Raw genomic sequence first — 20,266 nt, forward strand, 5'->3', positions numbered from 1 at the left:
AGGGGAGGAAGTAATGAGGTTTTCATTCGAATTCATACCTGGCAATCTTTCAGTGCAGAATGGATAGAGGCAAGGTCACTGATTGAGTGCCACTTCTTCAGTTGGTCCTCCTGAGATTCAAACCAATCTTTCAAGCATTGGACACTATTCTCATACTCCGCCCACGATTCTCGTGAGGTTTCTAACGACCCAATCTGTCAAAGCAAATGCACTTGATTAAAGGTCAACTATCAGAGTACAGCTGGATGTTTCAACCGAGAGATTAGCAACCACCATCTTAACGGACAGATCGACATCTGGTATCTTCCAGGACACAGCGGAATTTTGTTCAGCATTTCCACAGACAATGCAAATCCACCAAAATAAGGAAAAGAGCTGTGAGATCAGAAACAAGAACAGGAATTGCTGGAGAAACTCAGCAGGTCATGCAGCATCTGTGGAGAGAACGCAGGAGTTCACATTTTGAGACCAGTGACCCTTCTACTGAACACTTCTGAGGAGGGGTCACCGGACTCAAAGCGTGGACTCTGACTTCTCTCCACAGAGGCTGCCAGACCTGCTGAGTTTCTCCAGCTATTTCCATTTTCTGAACGCGAATCAACGTCCTGTTTGGGAGTATGGGGTGGATTTGGGGGGAGGCGGGACTTGCCAGTCTCAGGACACCCCAGGCCTGCGCCATGTCTCAAACTCACCGAGACCCCGAGGGGCAGAGTGGTGACCCGTTCCTTCTTTCTGAGCCTTCACGGGTGCTGGATGTGAGTCAGCAGTGGAAGAGATCACTGTATTGGAATACAGACAGGCAGCCATTTTGGTGCTAATCTGCCTTTTCACTCAATCCATACCACAGCATCATCTTGGCACTTTGCTTTCATAATCCTCTATACTCCCAACATGAATCCATCCATTGCCTTTTTGAAATTTTCCACTATTCCAGCTGCAACATCATATTGGAGTCTTCCATAACCCTTTGTAGGCCTCAACTCCTCAGTGCCTTGCTGGACTTGTTGTTCCCTTTGCTTCTGAATGCCCCCACAAAAGGAAATGGTTTCTCTTTACCTACCCTATCAGTTCAAACACCTCAGTGCGATCAAACTTTAATTTCTAGTGCTCAAAAAGGCATATGCATGAAGGGCCTCAGTGAATGAATTTTGAGCAAACTCTGGCCCTCACTTCTGCCCACTTAGTTTAAAAAAAAACAGTAGAACTGCAGATGCTGGAAATCAGAAACAAAAACAGAAATTGCTGGAAAAACACACAGGTCTGTCAGCATCTGGAGAGAGAAATCTGGGTTAATGTTTCTGAGGAAGGGTCACTGGATCCGAAACGGCAACTCTGATTTCTCTCCACAGATGCTGCCAGACCTGCTGAGTTTTTTTTTTCAGCAATTTCTATTTCTGTTACTCTTAGTTTCACATTTTTAAGCCTGTTATTATTCAGGTGAAGTTGTGTTCCACCCATCCTTCCTCAGATGCTCAGAACTGAATGCAGTAATCTAAATGTGGCCGAAATGCCACTCCTTCAGGTAACGGACAATGTTCCATTAGCATTTTCAATTATGTTTTGTACCTATGCATCAGCCTTTCACAATTCCCGTGCCTAGACACCTAAACCCGTCTGCTTCTTCACAGTTCCCAGCTGCTCACCGTTTGGAAGTTAATCTCATCAAACTTTCAGGTCGGAAGCAGATTCCCACAGCAAACCAAATTTGCCACTATTTACCAACCTCACCTTATCCATCAAAGTCTCTGTCACAATCTGCTGCCATCCACATTAGTTACTGTGCCACCAAGTCAAAGTAGCACCAGCAAATACCTTCGGGAGGAGTTTGGTGTCACAGCCACATGAGATGCCTCTGATAATGTCCACATAGTGAAATCATTTGTTCTCATTGGTGAGGTTGAAACATCCAGTTGGTTTTTTTCGCCCCCTAAAACAGGGAACAGGAGAAGACCAACAAGTCCACAGAACAAGCCCCACGCTGACGAACCCTGAAGGATCAGGAATGGTCACTTGGACAGCCTCCCCGACAGCAGCGTGATCACCCATGGCAAATAATGAACCACGAAAACCAGGGCAATAAAAAGGCAAGGTGCTCTGGGAGTCTCTCCATGGAGGTGGAAACCAGTTCAGGGGCAGTGTGTGAAAACCTCTCCGTTACCTGCTCAGTAATGTGTCCTTGCAGCAGTTGCCACCTCCTGTTCATTATTCCAAGGCGCTCAGCGAAATCAGTTTTGTCACTGCGCTTACTCTCCACGTCATGGCTACTGATCTGCAGTACTGACTGGTTCACAAAGTCCACCGTCAGCTGCTTACATGCCAGGTCAATCTTGAAAGCCTGTGAAGGACGAATACATTAGCATAACTTGGGTGACTGTCTGTGTGGAGTTTGCACGTTCTCTCCCTATGCGTGTGGGTCTGCACCGGTTCCCTCCCACAGTCCAAAGATGTGCAGGGTAGGTGGACTGGCTATGCTCAATTGCCCCATAGTGTCCAGGGATGTGCAGACTAGGTGGATGAGCCATTAGGAAGTGCAGGATTACGGGGTTTGGGTGGGATGCTCTTCAGAGGGTCGGTGTGGACAAATGGTCTCCTTCCACACTGTGGGAGTTCTAAAAGAAGAACAATCCCACAAGCTGGTGTCAATAGAGGCCAATGCATGGAGAGGTCTTCAGGTACTGAATCAGGCAAAAGTGAGGCTTAGGGTGTGGAGCAACTGCAAATTAAATTTCTGATCAGATTGGCAACGGACTCCATCTCTATTCCACCTGCCCAGTCTTCCCTATTCTTCTCAGCTCGTGGGTCACCAGCAACCCACCAGCTTCCAATTCAACCTTCCTCAAGTGGCAGCTCACAAGGAAGGGACATCATGCCCAGAATCAACTCTCTTCCCCAGACGTGTGACCTCTGCTCAGTCCCTCTGCCTCACCGTGCACCCGAGGTCACAAACTTGGAGCTAAGCTGACCTCGTGTTGCTTTATTGCTACGCAGGAAGGACTGATGTTCCAATAGCACACCGACACGTGGGCAAAATCAAACATTCACCACCCGCGCCCCCACATTGATTGATTAATTTTACTGTCAAGTGCACAGTGAAAAGCTTTGTCTGTGAGCAGTACAGGCAGATCATAGTGAGCAAGGATCAAACAGAGGTGTACAGGTAGTAACTTTTACACATTTAGAATTTCAGTATAGAACATTTATAAGACATGTTAGAGTTAGGTCTGCTTTAGGGAGCTCACCAGGAATTGCACAGTGTTGTGCATTTTGCAATGCACCTTTACTGCAGTGCAATGCTTCACAGGAGCACTGTCATGCAGAATGATCAAAAGCAGAAACAGCTGCTGAAGTGTTCCAAGGGTCCGTTCCAAGGGACCCCAGCCTCGGCCCGACTCTCCAGTGGAGTACTGAGGAGTACTCGCATGTCTGAGGTGCTGTCATGCACTTCACACTGCACTGAGGCTCCATCCAGCCCTCAGCAGAGGGAATGAAGGAGCCCATCACACTATTCAAAGTAAAGCAGGGAAGCTCACCCTGTTACCTGAGCCGAAATGTATCCTTCAGCTTGATGCAAACAGATTACTCAACCCGTTGCGACACTGCCAAAGGTGGAACCTTGCTATGTGAAAATGGGGTGCCCATTTCTCCACCAAATAACATTGGCATTAACTCAAAGCACATGACTGGTTACTTATGGAAATATTTGAAGAAATAGTGTTAGGTGCATTAGTCAGGGCTAAATATAGGGTAGGGGAAGGGTCTGGGTGGTTCGGATGGTTGGTGTGGACTTGTTGGGCCAAAAGGCCTGTTTCCATATTGTAGGAATTCTAATCTAATCAAAAAAAAACTAATGGGCGTTATGTAAATGCAGGCTCTTTTTTTAAGTTCTACTTCTCAGAAACATACAAAATCTTTCAGCTAATTCCTCTTCTCAGTGACAATATGGCTGACCTGTATCTTGTCACCAGCTCTTGACTATAATCATTAGTCTATTACCAAGCACCTGATCAAAGGTCTTTGGAAGATCTGGATAAATTACCTCAACCGCATTGTCACTGCCTGCTCTGTTACCTTCAATAAATTAACAAGGTCAGGGGTAAACGTAGGAAAATGGGGTAGGGGAATGAGTCTGAATGGGTTACTCTTCGGAGGGTTGGTGTGGACTAGTTGGGCTGAAGGGCCTGTTTCCACTCTATAAGGATTCTATGTAAGGTTGGCTTGAAACCTACGCTGACTGCTCATTATACTGTTTCTCATTTCTCGATGTCTGTCTAACCTCTCTTTCAGCAGTGTTTCCAATATTTCATCTCACTGATGTTAAGCTGTGGTAACAATCTGTTCTACATCTTAAAAATACAAGTGACAACGATCCACTAATTGGCTGACACGTCACCAAGTTTTAAACAAAGTTTTAGATCTGAACAATAAACACCAGCTATATCTTCCCTGATTCGCTTAAAATAAATGTGGTTGCTATGCAGAGCAGAGATTTTGACCATTTTAGTTTATTCATTAACCTTTTTTTATTTTAAGTGTACTTGCATTATTGATATCATCATTAAGTAAATAGCAAAGCAATATAATTGTTTGATAGTTTTGCAATCTCTTTCTGGTTACCTGTGGTATCAATCCTGCCATCCTTAATGGTCCGGTTACCGTAACAACCTGCCATTCTTAATGGTCCTGTTACCATCACAACCTGCCATCCTTAATGGTCCTGTTACCATCACAACCTCCCATCCTTAATGGTCTGGTTACCATCACAACCTGCCATTCTTAATGGTCCTGTTACCATCACAACCTGCCATCCTTAATGGTCCTGTTACCATCACAACCTGCCATCCTTAATGGTCCGGTTAGCGTAACAACCTGCCATCCTTAATGGTCCGGTTACCGTAACAACCTGCCATCCTTAATGGTCCTGTTACCATCACAACCTGCCATCCTTAATGGTCCTGTTACCATCACAACCTGCCATCCTTAATGGTCCGGTTACCGTAACAACCTGCCATCCTTAATGGTCCGGTTACCATCACAACCTGCCATCCTTAATGGTCCTGTTACCGTAACAACCTGTATCCTTAATGGTCCTGTTACCGTCACAACCTGCCATCCTTAATGGTCCGGTTACCACCACAACCTGCCATCTTTAATGGTCCGGTTACCACCACAACCTGCCATCCTTAATGGTCCGGTTACCATCACAACCTGCCATCCTTAATGGTCCTGTTACCGTAACAACCTGCCATCCTTAATGGTCCTGTTACCATCACAACCTGCCATCCTTAATGGTCCGGTTACCGTAACAACCTGCCATCCTTAATGGTCCGGTTACCATCACAACCTGCCATCCTTAATGGTCCGGTTACCATCACTACCTCCCATCCTTAATGGTCCTGTTACCATCACAACCTGCCATCCTTAATGGTCTGGTTACCGTAACAACCTGCCATCCTTAATGGTCCTGTTACCATCACAACCTGCCATCCTTAATGGTCTGGTTACCGTAACAACCTGCCATCCTTAATGGTCCGGTTACCGTAACAACCTGCCATCCTTAAGGTCTGGTTACCATCACAACCTGCCATCCTTAATGGTCCGGTTACCGTAACAACCTGCCATCCTTAATGGTCCTGTTACTATCACAACCTGCCATCTTTAATGGTCTGGTTACCGTAACAACCTGCCATCCTTAATGGTCTGGTTACCGTCACAACCTCCCATCCTTAATGGTCTGGTTACCGTAACAACCTGCCATCCTTAATGGTCCGGTTACCATCACAACCTGCCATCCTTAATGGTCTGGTTACCGTAACAACCTGCCATTCTTAATGGTCTGGTTACCATCACAACCTCCCATCCTTAATGGTCCTGTTACCATCACAACCTCCCATCCTTAATGGTCCTGTTACCATCACAACCTGCCATCCTTAATGGTCCGGTTAGCGTAACAACCTCCCATCCTTAATGGTCCTGTTACCATCACAACCTGCCATCCTTAATGGTCCTGTTACCATCACAACCTGCCATCCTTAATGGTCCTGTTACTATCACAACCTGCCATCTTTAATGGTCTGGTTACCGTAACAACCTGCCATCCTTAATGGTCCGGTTACCGTAACAACCTGCCATCCTTAATGGTCTGGTTACCATCACAACCTGCCATCCTTAATGGTCCGGTTACCGTAACAACCTGCCATCCTTCATGGTCCTGTTACTATCACAACCTGCCATCTTTAATGGTCTGGTTACCGTAACAACCTGCCATCCTTAATGGTCCTGTTACCATCACAACCTGCCATCCTTAATGGTCTGGTTACCGTAACAACCTGCCATCCTTAATGGTCCGGTTACCGTAACAACCTGCCATCCTTAAGGTCTGGTTACCATCACAACCTGCCATCCTTAATGGTCCGGTTACCGTAACAACCTGCCATCCTTAATGGTCCTGTTACTATCACAACCTGCCATCTTTAATGGTCTGGTTACCGTAACAACCTGCCATCCTTAATGGTCTGGTTACCGTCACAACCTCCCATCCTTAATGGTCTGGTTACCGTAACAACCTGCCATCCTTAATGGTCCGGTTACCATCACAACCTGCCATCCTTAATGGTCTGGTTACCGTAACAACCTGCCATTCTTAATGGTCCTGTTACCATCACAACCTCCCATCCTTAATGGTCCTGTTACCATCACAACCTCCCATCCTTAATGGTCCTGTTACCATCACAACCTGCCATCCTTAATGGTCCGGTTAGCGTAACAACCTGCCATCCTTAATGGTCCTGTTACCATCACAACCTGCTATTCTTAATGGTCCGGTTACCGTAACAACCTGCCATCCTTAATGGTCTGGTTACCGTAACAACCTGCCATCCTTAATGGTCCTGTTACCGTAACAACCTGCCATCCTTAATGGTCCGGTTACCATCACAACCTCCCATCCTTAATGGTCCTGTTACCATCACAACCTGCCATCCTTAATGGTCCTGTTACCATCACAACCTCCCATCCTTAATGGTCTGGTTACCATCACAACCTGCCATCCTTAATGGTCCTGTTACCATCACAACCTGCCATCCTTAATGGTCTGGTTACCGTAACAACCTGCCATCCTTAATGGTCTGGTTACCGTAACAACCTGCCATCCTTAATGGTCCTGTTACCATCACAACCTCCCATCCTTAATGGTCTGGTTACCATCACAACCTGCCATCCTTAATGGTCCGGTTACCATCACAACCTGCCATCCTGAATGGTCCTGTTACCATCACAACCTGCCATCCTGAATGGTCCTGTTACCATCACAACCTGCCATCCTGAATGGTCTGGTTACCGTAACAACCTTCCAGTTTTCATTGATGTGTCAATCACATATTTTCATCATCTTGTTTTATATTGTTTGTTACCTTAACTTAAATTGTTTTTTATTTCACTAATCTTTTCGCACCATCTCTGATCATGTACTCTTCAGTTATTCATATATTTACTGAATGTCTCTTTCCTCATCCTTATGCCTATATTCAATGATGAAGGCTCAGCAACAGTTAGCCGTTCTTTCCTTTCAGTGGAACATACGTTCCTGAACTCTGTTGAACATTGTATTAGATGTTTCACATTGTTGTTCTATATTGCTGTTTATCCCCTTTTGTTTTCCCAAAGTTAGAATCACTGAATCCCTATTGCACAGAGAGAGACCATTCGGCCAATAGAGTCTGCACCAACCCTCCAAAAAACATCCCGGATCCAGCCCCCCACCTATCACTGTAACCCTGCTAACCTACCCAGCCTGCACAACCCTATGTAGCCTGACCAATCCACCTAACCTGCGCATCTTTGGACTGTGGGAGGAAACCGGAGCACCGGGTGGAAATACACACAGACATGGGGAGAATGTCTGTGTGGAGTTTGCACAGTCACCCAAGGCTGGAATCAAACCCGGGTCCCAGGTGCTGTAAGGCAGCAGTGCTAACCACTGAGCCACCGCGTTGCCCCAAAGTTCTATTCTCAGCCTCTCAACACCAACTACTGTAGAAAACTCCTGAGTTAGTTTTCATATTACTCACGCCTTTCTCTATCACACCTTAAAGCATTGTAATATTATTATGGTCACTATTCCCCAAACTCTCCACCTTTACTTCTCCTTCCTGCTCTCATTCGTTCACAATTACTAAATCCAATATTGAATATTGTCTCGTTATGCCTCTAACATACTGGGTAGAAAGGAATCATTGGCACTCCATCTCCTTACTAACTACCTGTTCCTGTCGATTAGTTTTCAGTTATTCTTTAACAGTTTTAAGTTCAATGAAATCAACCCTGAATCTACTTTATTCGAGACAATGTTAGCCTAGACTTTCTTCCTTACCTTGTACTTCTTGAGGTATTGTTCTATCATCTGTGAACCCACAGCACTTCGAATTCTCTCATCATCCTCTTCAAGGGTTTGTTCCATAAGTGAAATCCAGTTCATGAGCTCGTTGATGGCTGTGCGTGAAGGCAATTTCTCCATCTGAAGCTGAGAAGAGAAAGATTTTCAACTTCTTCCATAGTCGGCATCCGTCCTGTACCTCGACACTCAGGAGCACCAAGCTTGTTATTGTAATTTATGATAGGGATTACAACCAGAGCAAGGTAAAACTCACAGAAGGATGTTAGGGCTGTTTTCCCTGGAGCATCGGAGGCTGAGGGGTGACCTTATAGAGGTTTACAAAATTATGAGGGGCATGGATAGGATAAACAGGCAAAGTCTTTTCCCTGGGGTTGGGGAGTCCAGAACTAGAGGGCATAGGTTTCGGGTGAGAGGGGAAAGATATAAAAGAGACCTACGGGGCAACTTTTTCACGCAGAGGGTGGTATGTGTATGGAATGAGCTGCCAGAGGAAGTGGTGGAGGCTGGTACAATGGCAACATTTAAGAGGCATCTGGATGGGTATATGAATAGAAAGGGTTTGGAGGGATATGGGCCGGGTGCTGGCAAATGGGAAAAATAAAAATTTAGGATATTTGGTTGGCCTGGACGAGTTAGACTGAAGGGTCTGTTTCGGTGCTGTACATCTCTGTGGCTCTATGTGTGATTGTGTAAACTATTTCAACTATGTCCATGGACTGACATAGAATCGTAGAATCCCTACAATCCCTACAGCGTGGATCTCAGGTCCTTGTGTTATGAAGGTGTAGGTGAGTACTGTATCTTTAAGAGAGTGTGGAAGTTGGCATGGACCGAGAGAACACAGAGTGTGCTGAAAAATTTAAAAAGGTAACATTTGCTTGTGAAAACAAATAGCTAGAGCTGCGTTGCTATGTTACGCAACAAATTTGAATTCAGCCAATAGTTCAAATTATGCCCCAAGATACCAAAATCAGGTCGAATTCGAATTTTAATATTTTGGATGACATCTAACCACTGTCCGATGTTTTGGGTATATAAAATTGGGCATTTTGAACAGTTAGCGAGAGTGGCAAATAGCACCAATGAAAATACAGCCTGTAGATCCTCTCTCTGAAAGGTACCTTTTCATGTAAAAGTTGTGAAGTAGAAGACCGAAGAAAAGACCCAGGAAAGAACAAAGATACCAAGGGAAAAGCAACAACTGGCTGGTTTTTAAACCTGATTTTTTTTTGTAAACTCAATCGGGGGGGCTTTACTGGATCAAGATAGTGTCGTAGAGGGGGAGGCAGATAAATTGATCAGACGAAGGAGGATTACCGTGTAGATAGTTGGTGTTTAATGTTCTTGTGTTTCTTGGAGTTAAAGAATAAATTGTTAATTTTTTTCTTTACAAACAGGGGTTTTTGTAGTTCTCGGTCACTCATACTTTAACAGATTATGAGGCGAAGTGAGCTTTTCTGTGAGTCTGGTTCAAATTAGCAGAAGGGTTTACCCCATGTCACAACACTTGGGTCCATGAGGCAACAGTGCTAACCACTGACCATAGACATCAAACCAACACTGAGTTCCAAATGTCTCCTCTCAAAATACCATCCTCACTCTTGCATGGAGATCCGGAGTGATGGCTCAGCTCAGCTCCTCAGACAGGCCCACAGGCTCCGTGGCTTGATTCTACTTCAATACCCAGATACTCAATCTTGTGGCATGGGAGGGTGGAAGTGGGAGATTGGCTGAGAACTCCCATGACTTTGAGCTTGGCTGCAATGCCTCATGGTCACTTCACAAGCATTCACCCCTCCCTCACTCAAGAGGAGTGGAGGCTTCTGACTGGAGAAGCACAGAAGGTGGCCACTCAGCCCATTCAATTGGTGTCAGCTCCCGTGCTGGAAAACTAACCCCGCGTGCTACAGTGTCGATCCCAAAACTATTCGCCGTGCCTCACTATCTCCTTACGGGCCTGCACATTTCTGAACGCAGGGAACAAGAGAGGAAGTCGCAAGTTTGCTCTCTCTCCCCTCCCCCATGATGAAAAAGGGAGCCCCCAAATATCCAAATTCTTCACGCGCATTAGATTCTCACTGGATCGCCTTTACTCGGTGACACATCAATCTCTCCCATACCTGGTGCAGCCTCTCTTGGACCAGGGGGATTTGAGTGAGGAGCTCTGTCCACTGTCCGTCCGTCTGGGCCAGCCCAGATCGCAAGGAAGCTGTGTCCACCTTCTTGAGCCGCAGGAGCTGATTTCCCCGACTCAGCACCGAGGATTTGAGGGAGGACTTGGTGTCGACCTCCTTGGAAAATTCCTGGGAAAGGAACCGAGTCAGTAGACGATTTGCAAAACTGCTCATGCACTGCTGCTAAACCAGTCCATTATTAAAAGCACTAGTCATGTGCAATAATTAAATGGGAAAACAAAGCCTGTTTAAAACATGCATTAGATTAGAATCATGCAGCACAAAAGGATGTCATTTGGCATATTGCTTTTTTCTTATTTGTTAAATGCTAGGCCAATATTTATGACTCATCCCATTGGGGGAATCTAAGAGTCAACCACATTACTGTGGGCCTGGAGTCACACAGAGGCCAGACCAGCTAAGGACGGCAGAGTTAGCTCTGAAGAAGGGAGAGTGGACTCGGAACATTAACTCTGTTTTTCTCTCTACAGATGCTGCCAGACCTGCTGAGTTTCTCCATCAGAACTCCTGCATCTTTGTTTTAGAAGTTGCAAACTGGATGGGCTTTGATAACAATCGATCGTAGTTTGGATAAGCCGGCTTTAAAAACAGCAGCTGCTGGGGAAGCTCAGCAGGTCTGGCAGCATCTGCGGGAAAAAGCAGAGTGAACGTTTCGAGTCTCAGAGCTCGACAAAGCTTTTGACACTGTGAAACACTGGATGACAGCGTGGATGACAAAGCTTTTCACTGTGCCTCAGTGCACGCGGCAATAAATTCAATTCAACTCAACTCATCTGTCAGACCTGCTGAGCTTCTCCAGCAACGTCTGCTTTTGCTCCACATTTCCGGCATCTTGCAGTTCATTGTTTCAATTTAATTCCAGTTTCTTTCTCTTTTAAATTGAATCCAAGTTTCACCAGGGTGGGATTCAAACCCATGTCCCCAGCACATGACCCTGGGATGATTGGTTGAGTAACATTCCCATTGTGCCACCGCCTCCCCTGTGTTGTGTTGCTCCAGCTCTTTGGGAAGGGCTTCCTGCTAATTCACACTGTCCCTGTAGTGCAGCAGATTTTGCCTTTTGAAGCCACTCAAAGCTCTGAGTGTTAACAATCCAGGCTGACCTTCCAGCGCTAGTGGACAGCCACACTAGCAGAGACACAGTCGTTCAAGGAAGATATGATATTGAAGGCCTAGCTACACTCTCAGGTGGACACTAAATACCCCATGATGCCATTGTGAAGCAGCACAGGGGCCCTACCTCTGCTGCCAATATTTACCTACCAGCCATATCTTGAAACAGATTATCTGGTCATTAGCAGACTGGACGCAAATTAGCTGCTGTGTTCCCTACATTCCAACAGTGGCTACATTTCAACGGTACTGCATTAAGTAAAATGCTTCGAGACGTCCAGTGGTTGTGAATGGCGCTATACAAATGCAGAGAAAATGAGGTCTGCAGATGCTGGAGATCAGAGATGGAAATGTGTTGCTGGAGAAGCGCAGCAGGTCAGGCAGCATCTAGGGAACAGGAGAATCGACGTTTCGGGCATTAGCCCTTCTTCAGGAAGGGCTAATGCCCGAAACGTCGATTCTCCTGTTCCCTAGATGCTGCCTGACCTGCTGCGCTTCTCCAGCAACACATTTCCATCGCTATACAAATGCAACCTTTGCTTTTTACGCTACTGGAGGGAGACTGCACGGGAAGTGTAGATAGTATTGATCAGACAAGGAGATCACTTCTGCGGGCAGGGGGGTAAAGAAAACTTACAATCTCAGCTCTCTGCAGCAATCAGAACTGTCCTGTGTGTTAATAGGCCAGCTGCTAGCTATACCTCACAATATCCAGCGGTAATTCAAACAGTAATCCTATCTGCAGGAGATTCAAGGCCACAAGTAAGTTTAGGAATGTCTTGATGTATGATTTACATGGGATAATTCAGATTTTAAGGAAAGCAAAATCCTGCTAATATTTTGTCCCAATGTTTATAGGTCAGCATGAATCAAGATTAGATTCCCGACAGTGTGCAAACAGGCCCTTCGGCCCAACAAGTCTACACTGACCCTCCAAACAGTAACCCACCCAGAGCCATTCCCCTATCCTATATTTACCCCTGACTAATGCACCTAACATATGGGCAATTTAGCATGGCCAATTCACCTGACCTGCACGTCTTTGGACTGTGGGAGGAAACCGGAGCAACTGGAGGAAACCCACGCAGACACGGAGAGAATGTGCAAACTCTACACACACAGTCGCCCAAGGCGGGAATCGAACCTGGGTGCTGGGGCAACAGTGCGAACCACTGAGCCACCGTGCCACCCCAACCACACATAAAACCTCACATTATATTGGCCAATGTTCTTAATGTCTGGGTGACAACCTCGTAAACTCCACATCCCCCACCACTGAAAGGGACAGCTCCCCTTCTTATCGGCTGGGTGGCTCATGCTGTTTCCAGTATGAACAAGCCCGGCAAGGAAATGGCACCTGCGGCACAGGGGAGGTGATGACACAATGGCAACACCTCTATCCATGCAGGCTATCCCAGGGCATTCCCAGTCTAATCCCATTTTCTCACAAACAACTATCCGATTTCCAATGTCTCGATTCTGCTTCAACAACGGCTGAATGCAGCAACTCATGCAGACCAACGCTCAAGGAGATCTTTCTTATCTCCTCCCCTTCCAACCCTGCTCACCCTTTCTCTCCCCCCCAACAAAATGTAAAGTTTGAGACGTGGGTGTCAGTTACCGCTCATCCTTAAATGACTCTGGAGAGAGGGCTTGAGCAGCAGAAACAAATGCTCTGCAGGCACCACATCCTAACCCGCAGCAGCCTCTGGAGGTTTCACTAAGGTCTCACGTCGTGCTTGAACCAGCAGACATTACGTTATCGCCTGCCAAGGTGGCAAATGTCAGGATGTGAAGCGGTAGACACTCACCAGAAACGAGCTAAGGTGGTCCCTGATGGCGTCGAGCTCCTGTGGAAGGGTCACTGACTGCAGCTTCCAAAATTCCAGGCGCTCCACTGCAGACTGGAGCCATTGATTCAGCTCAGTGTACTCAACCTGGTACCTTCGCAGGAAGCAAAGGAATGAGCAAGAGTTAACTGAAGAGAAACAAGGTGTCGACAGCCCAGACACGTGGAGAAAACCACAGAAGATTCAAAACAATGTGGAAGTGAAACGTACAGCCAAATCTAAGGAGGAGGGGAAGAACGGGGTTTACTTATGTTTGGATCCTGATGGAGCTCTGCGCTCTGATTGGAGTCCCACACTGTTATCACTTCCTAGACAAACTATGTATCATCTCTAAGTATGAGCAAGAGCTAAATCCGAGCTCCCAATCTGCTGACTGCCCAAGGTCTCTGCTCCCTCCGTGAGGGCCTACCGTTCTCACGCAGCATGGCAGCCAGTTACCAGGATGACACAAACCCATCAAAAGGTGAGCAGGCTACCTGCGCCAGTAACCGAACACCCATCCTTAGTGATACAGGTTGCTGACCTCTGACCTCTCACGGCAGCGAGTCTCTCGGGCCTGAACTCATGGTTGGCTGCCCACATCAAAACTACCCCGCGGGATGGGGATATCTTGAGGAGGTTCATGGTGTGGAAATCAAGTTGGGTTCATGGCATGCCAGTTGAGGGGGTTGGGCAGGGATGATCCCAGACACTAGGTGTGGAGAACTTGGGAGGGTACAAAAGCAGGGTTACTGACTTCCACATTTCTTGTGTTGGGCTTTCACGAACTCCTATTCACTGTCACCCTCACCGTGCTATGCTGGTTCTTATTCCGGCTACATCTAGAGTTCAGCACTCTCAACTGGGTGTTCTAATCCCTCTGAGGCCTGTCCCCTCAAGATAACATTCTTCAAGGCTTACACAGGTTGGGTGCTCAGAAGCTGTTTCTCAGACTGACAAATCTAGAACTTGGGCTCAGAGCCTCAGAATAAGACAATAACCATTTCGGACTGAGATGAGGAGAAATTTCTTCATAAAAGGAATGTAAATCTTTGGAATACCTTAACCCCAAAGTGCTGTGGATGTTCAGTTGTTGAGCATGTTTAAGATCTAGATCAATAGAGTTTTAGTCACTAAGGGTATCAAGGGACATTGGGTATGGACAGGGGAGTACACAGAGGTAGATCAGACAGAACCTTACTGAATAGCAGCACAGGCCCGAGGGGGGTTGTTGTGTGGTTGGCCTCCTGTTTCTCATGATCTTTACCAATACCTCCAGCCTCAGAATCTTTCAAGATCTCTGCTCTGCTCAGACCTTGTGAGTCTAGAATTTCCTCCACCCTGACAAATTTCTTCAGAGTTAGAGTTTTCTCACAGCCTCTTAATGCTGACTCGTATTCGGGAAATGTAGGCCGTGGTCTCTTCCTTATGCTCCGGGTGATACTAGCAAGGGGATAATTGGGCATCCACTCTCGTTGCCCTGACAACCAGTGGCTTCAGTCAACCATTTAAAGTGAACCTGGAGTAAAGCATATGGAGTCGGTTCGAATAATCCGTTCCACCCCAGCCCCCTTTCCCGGGAGGACATTCGTAAACCCAGTTGTGGATTTTTACAATTCAGTTGTTTGATGATCATTTTCCTGATGCTAGTCGCAATGATCAGTTTTAATGAATTTAATCTGGTCATTGCCTCAGCTAAGATTTCAACTCTTGACCTCAAGGCTATGAATACTCCAAATTAATGTGCCCCACACCCAAAGCCCTACTTGATTCAAAGACAGTGACAGCACAACCATCTATTTACAGAGAACGGCTCATCTCACTCCCATTAGTATTTCATATTGGAATGGAGTTAATAGCAAAAAACAAACAAAAACATTCCATATACAATAAAACTACTTTTAAATCACCATGTAACAAACTTAACAGGAAGTGACTGAACAATGTAAAATGTTGTGGATAACACAGCGGTAAACAGGCTAAAAAATAGACTAGATTCCCACCATGTAAAAGGAGCAGATTCTGAATTCATAAAGCCCCATTTAAAAAGAGCGAATAACCAGTCAGATACAATTTACATCAAAATGAACGGCTTAAGAGTAAAAGCGGTCATCAGCTGACCTGTGTGAGACCTGACAACGATGGAAATGAAAGAAAGACACACACACACTCTCTCACACACACAGACACACTCTCTCTCATACACACACACTCTCTCACACACACAGACACACTCTCTCTCACACACACAGTCTCTCTAATACACAAACACACACACAACACACACACACACAAGCACACACACACACACCCTAGTTTTAAAGGCCAGTTTAATGAACGAACAAGTGAAACTATCATTTGCCATTGCCACCAGTTATCGACTCTTTCCATTAAATGATATAAATCACCTCTGAACCAGTCCAGATCTTCTGAGATCTGACTGTCTCTTCAGGAAGAGCCCTTTCCATCACCCTTTATCAAGCAGTTGGTAAAAGGTAACAGAGCCCTCATGGGATAGGTGCTATGACAGTAAACCCTAGTCTCTGTGGCATTGGGGCTGTTAATTAGCCTCAGTGAGCCAGGGTGTTCTTGCTCACTCTCTAGTCATCCCTTCTGGAAAGTAAGCTTGACCTTGGGTATTTTAAGTTGAGGACAGGATCAGTAGCTGCTGCGATGCCTCTGCAGCCAAATAGTCTGTGGGCTTCACGCTCCAAATTCACATCTGAAAAGTGACCGCTGTACGTGACACTGTTCAGCCACTCCTGAGCCAACCCTGCATGGAGACTGTTGTATAAGGAGCTGGTTGGTGGGGGAACGCTTAAGATCTCAAAGGATTGAGACACACCATCTGGGTCTCCTTCATAGCCTCTGCAACGATCACAGGAGTGTTAAGGTGCAAAGAGTGGCCATTCAGCCCACAGTGCCTGCAGCAGCTCGCTCAATGAACATCACTGCCTGCTTCCAATCTCCCGCTTTTCTCCCCTGCCCCATTCTCTTGCACATTCAAGTCAAGTCACCATAGTCTTGCCAGACTATACAGCTGCTCTCTCATTAGAGTGATGACTGATGGTGATTTCACCTCAGACAAAGGGAGAGGTTGAGAAGGTGGGTCCTTCATGGCAAACTCAGCCAGTGATGGGAATTGAAGCCACGCTGTTGGCATCACAGTGCTTCGCAAACCAACTGTCCAGCCAACTGAGCTAAACTGACCCCTCCCCCCTTTTCATGTACATTATTCCTATCCAAATAATCACCCAATTCTCTCCTCAATGCCTCAATTGAACCATCCTCCATCACACATCCAGGCAGAGCACTGCAGACCCTAACTAATTCTGGTCTCCAGGATGTTGTGAAACTTGAAAGGGTTCAGAAAAGATTTACAAGGATGTTGCCAGGGTTGGAGGATTTGGGCTATCGAGAGAGGCTGACCAGGGCGGGGCTGTTTTCCCTGCAGAGTCGGAGGCTGAGGGGTGACTTTATAGAGGTTTATAAAATCATGAGGGGCACGGATAGGGTATAATAGGCAAGGTCTTCTCCCTGGGGTCGGGGAGTCCAGAACTAGAGGGCATAGGCGTAGGGTGAGAGGGGAAAGATATAAAAGGGACCTAAGAGGCTACTTTTTCACACAGAGGGTGGTGCATGTATGGAATGTGCTGCCAGAGGAAGCCAGTACATCCATACCAGGGAAAGAGCATGGTGGCAGCAATTTACCAGATGGAATCTTGCCCAAGAAATGGGAGGTGCTGAGGATTCACCTGACAATACAGGTGAGGGTAAGCAGAAGCACAAACGTTACTTTTGGTGCTCAGAGCTTATTGGTCTGAATCAGTCTCGGTGAAACGCAGCAGTAACGAGCTCTAAGCTTCATCTCCGATGCTTAAGCACACCATGCAGGCAGAAGGTCTCGTGTTCCCGATGGAACGTTAAAACCGAGGTGTCGCCTGAGCATTCAAGTAGATCTGCGCAGGATTCAGTGGCACTGTTACGAGGATGGTCAGGGGAGGATCTATCCTTCAACTGACATCGCCCAATCTGGTCGTTATCACTTCTGTGCACGTGGGATCTTGCTGTGCAGCATCCCGAACACTTCAACTGCAGAATGTGTGATGAGACCCTAAAGTGAAAGACCAGACTGGAAAACCTGACAGGTTGGATTTCGGAAACTGCAGCCCACAGTTCAGACCCACTGACAAAGTTCTCCCTTTTACCTGTTCCAGTGTTTCAGGACAGTTTCGAGGCGATGTAACTCCCTGCTCACTCTGGTGGTACTGGACAGCCAGTGCTCCCCGAGCTGGGCTACCTGAGCCTCCAGTTCTGCACAACTGACAGACATCAGGAGCTTCCTCCCATCTTCCAGCACTTGGTACAACTGTGGCTGATGTTCAGTCAAGCTGGCCTTTAACCTCTGAAATGGACAGAACATCAAATCAGATAGAGGCCATTTAGCCCATCGAGTCTATAGTGGCCCTCCAAAGAGCAGCCTGCCCAGGAGTTTGGTAAAGTGCTCCTCCATACTGTACCCCACTTTATCCAGAGGCAGCCTCCACAATTATTACCTGGTCTTCTGAAACGCAAGTTGCAAGTACAAGTTCAGCAGGAAGCGGATGTTAGTGGGGGTGGGGTGGGGTGAACGGAAAGGGACATTTTCCTCTCACGCCATTCTGCGGTTCTCAGCTCAACACCATACACACACACAAGGAGCAGGACCAACACTGAGGGCCATCATTACCTTTCAGCTGAAAGATTGTAGTGCTATATCAGCTGGTCCAGGTATTCAGTCCCTGCAAACATGCAGCATCACCCTGGACACCTGCAGCTACATCTTCTGGGTCCTTTCACCCCTCCCTCAGGCAGCCTCTGCCTCCTTTCCTCAGACAGACGTCCACTTTGAGCTGCGGCCAATACAGTCCAGCCTCCCTCCCTCTGTCATCCTCTGCGTCATGTGGAACTTTGACCACACGATCTCAATTGTTACATAGCGCAGGCAAACGCAAACCCATCACAAGAAAGCAGCGGCTATCTGCCCCGTAATCGCGGCCTACCTTACCTGCTGCACACCATTTTCACCCACAACTGTGACTCTGAATGCACGGACTGCCCAATTGTCTAGACTTTGATTGGGAAGGGAAACTCAATTCTGGTGAGCTGACCTTTTAAGGAGCGCGTGTGATGTGCAAATGTGTTCAAAAGGGCTTCCTGAAGCTTGTCGTCATCATATTGTGCCAGACTCACGTGGGACGATTTAGATTGTCTATATTTGTAAACGGGGAAACAAACTTTAAGGAATCATTGGGAGAGAATGTGAATCAAGCATCAAAAATCATGGTTTACATCTTCAGCCTGGCCTCTGTTCAGGCCAGGAATTGTCACAAGCAGATCAGGAAGGACACAATGATTTGGTGAATGCGCGTTTGTCATATTTCAAGGAAGGGTATTCTAGTTATGGAGGGAGCAGCCCAATGGTTTACCAACTGGTTTGGCAACTAATTCCTAGGAAGGCAGGGCTGACACGTGAAGAGGGTTAGGATTTGGTTAGGACCGTACTCACTAGAGCTTTGAAGAAAGACGGGGGAATCTCATAGAAACCTCTAGAATTTGAACAGGATTAGACAAGGTAAATGCAGGAAGGACGTTCCCGACGATCAGAATGTCCAGAGTCAAGGGTCACAGTTTTAAGACACAGGGTAGGTCATTTAGGACTGAGCTGAAGAGGAATTTCTTCATCCAGAGCCTGTGGAATTCTCTGCCACAGAAAGCAGTTGAATCCAAAATACTGAATGTTTATATGAATGAGTTAGATATGGCTCTTAGGGCAAGAAGGATCAAAAGGGTACAGGGATAAAGTGGGAACAGGGTACACTGATGGAGGACCAGCCATGAATGCTGTAGCAGGCTTAAAGGGCTGAATGGCCTACTCCTGTAGCAGCTATTTTCTACAAATGAATTACTTTTATTGTCATTGTATAACATAATATCGTAAAATATTATTATTTTACAGTGAGAAAAGCCGTAAAATACAGTGAAAAGCTTTTCCACCATTGCCATGATCTGAGTTTCAAGAACAAGAAAACTTATCACAGAATCCCTACAGTGTGGAAACAGGCCCTTCAGCTCAAAAAGTCCACCGTGACCCTCCGAACAGTAACCCACCCAGACCCATTCCCCTATTGCTCTACATTACCATTAACTAACGCACCTAATCCACACATCCCTGAACACCACGGGCAATTTATTGTGGCCAATTCACCTAACCTGCACATCTTTGGACTGTGGGAGTTGTTGCGAGGGTTGGAGGATTTGAGCTATAGGGAGAGCATCAGAGGCTGAGGGGTGACCTTATAGAGGTTTACAAAATTATGAGGGACATGGATAGGGTAAATAGGCAAAGTGTTTTCCCTGGGGTCAGGGAGTCCAGAACTAGAGGGCATAGGTTTAGGGTGAGAGGGGAAAGATATAAAAGAGACCTAAGGAGCAACTTTTTTCACGCAGAGGGTGGTACGTGTATGGAATGAGCTGGCAGAGGATGTGGTGGAGGCTGGTACAAAGCCATGTTGACTATCCCTAATCAGTCCTTGCCTTTCCAAATACATGTACATCCTGTCCCTCAGGATTCCCTCCAACAACTTGCCCACCACCGAGGTCAGGCTCACTGGTCTATAGTTCCCTGGCTTGTCTTTACCGCCCTTCTTAAACAGTGGCACCACTTTTGCCAACCTCCAGTCTTCTGGCACCTCACC

General features: G+C 46.6%; 1 protein-coding gene across 15 annotated transcripts in view; it reads right to left on the reverse strand.

Moving 5' to 3' along the window:
- The window catches only part of syne1b (spectrin repeat containing, nuclear envelope 1b), a 629,476-nt gene that overhangs the window by 154,123 nt on the left and 455,087 nt on the right, over window positions 1-20,266 (reverse strand). For all 15 annotated transcript variants that reach the window (XM_087991586.1, XM_087991587.1, XM_087991592.1 and 12 more), the window contains 6 exons: window positions 17,738-17,934; window positions 13,512-13,644; window positions 10,513-10,695; window positions 8,369-8,518; window positions 2,159-2,335; window positions 39-194 (listed from right to left, as the gene is read on the reverse strand). In XM_087991586.1, the coding sequence (XP_087847712.1) occupies window positions 39-194; window positions 2,159-2,335; window positions 8,369-8,518; window positions 10,513-10,695; window positions 13,512-13,644; window positions 17,738-17,934 (996 nt within the window). The remainder of the gene's footprint in view (window positions 1-38; window positions 195-2,158; window positions 2,336-8,368; window positions 8,519-10,512; window positions 10,696-13,511; window positions 13,645-17,737; window positions 17,935-20,266) is intronic.

This window comes from Chiloscyllium plagiosum, unplaced genomic scaffold, assembly GCF_037043375.1.
Source record: "Chiloscyllium plagiosum isolate Xiang-an unplaced genomic scaffold, Cpla_swu_hap1 HiC_scaffold_10, whole genome shotgun sequence".
Classification (NCBI taxonomy): Eukaryota; Metazoa; Chordata; class Chondrichthyes; order Orectolobiformes; family Hemiscylliidae; genus Chiloscyllium; species Chiloscyllium plagiosum.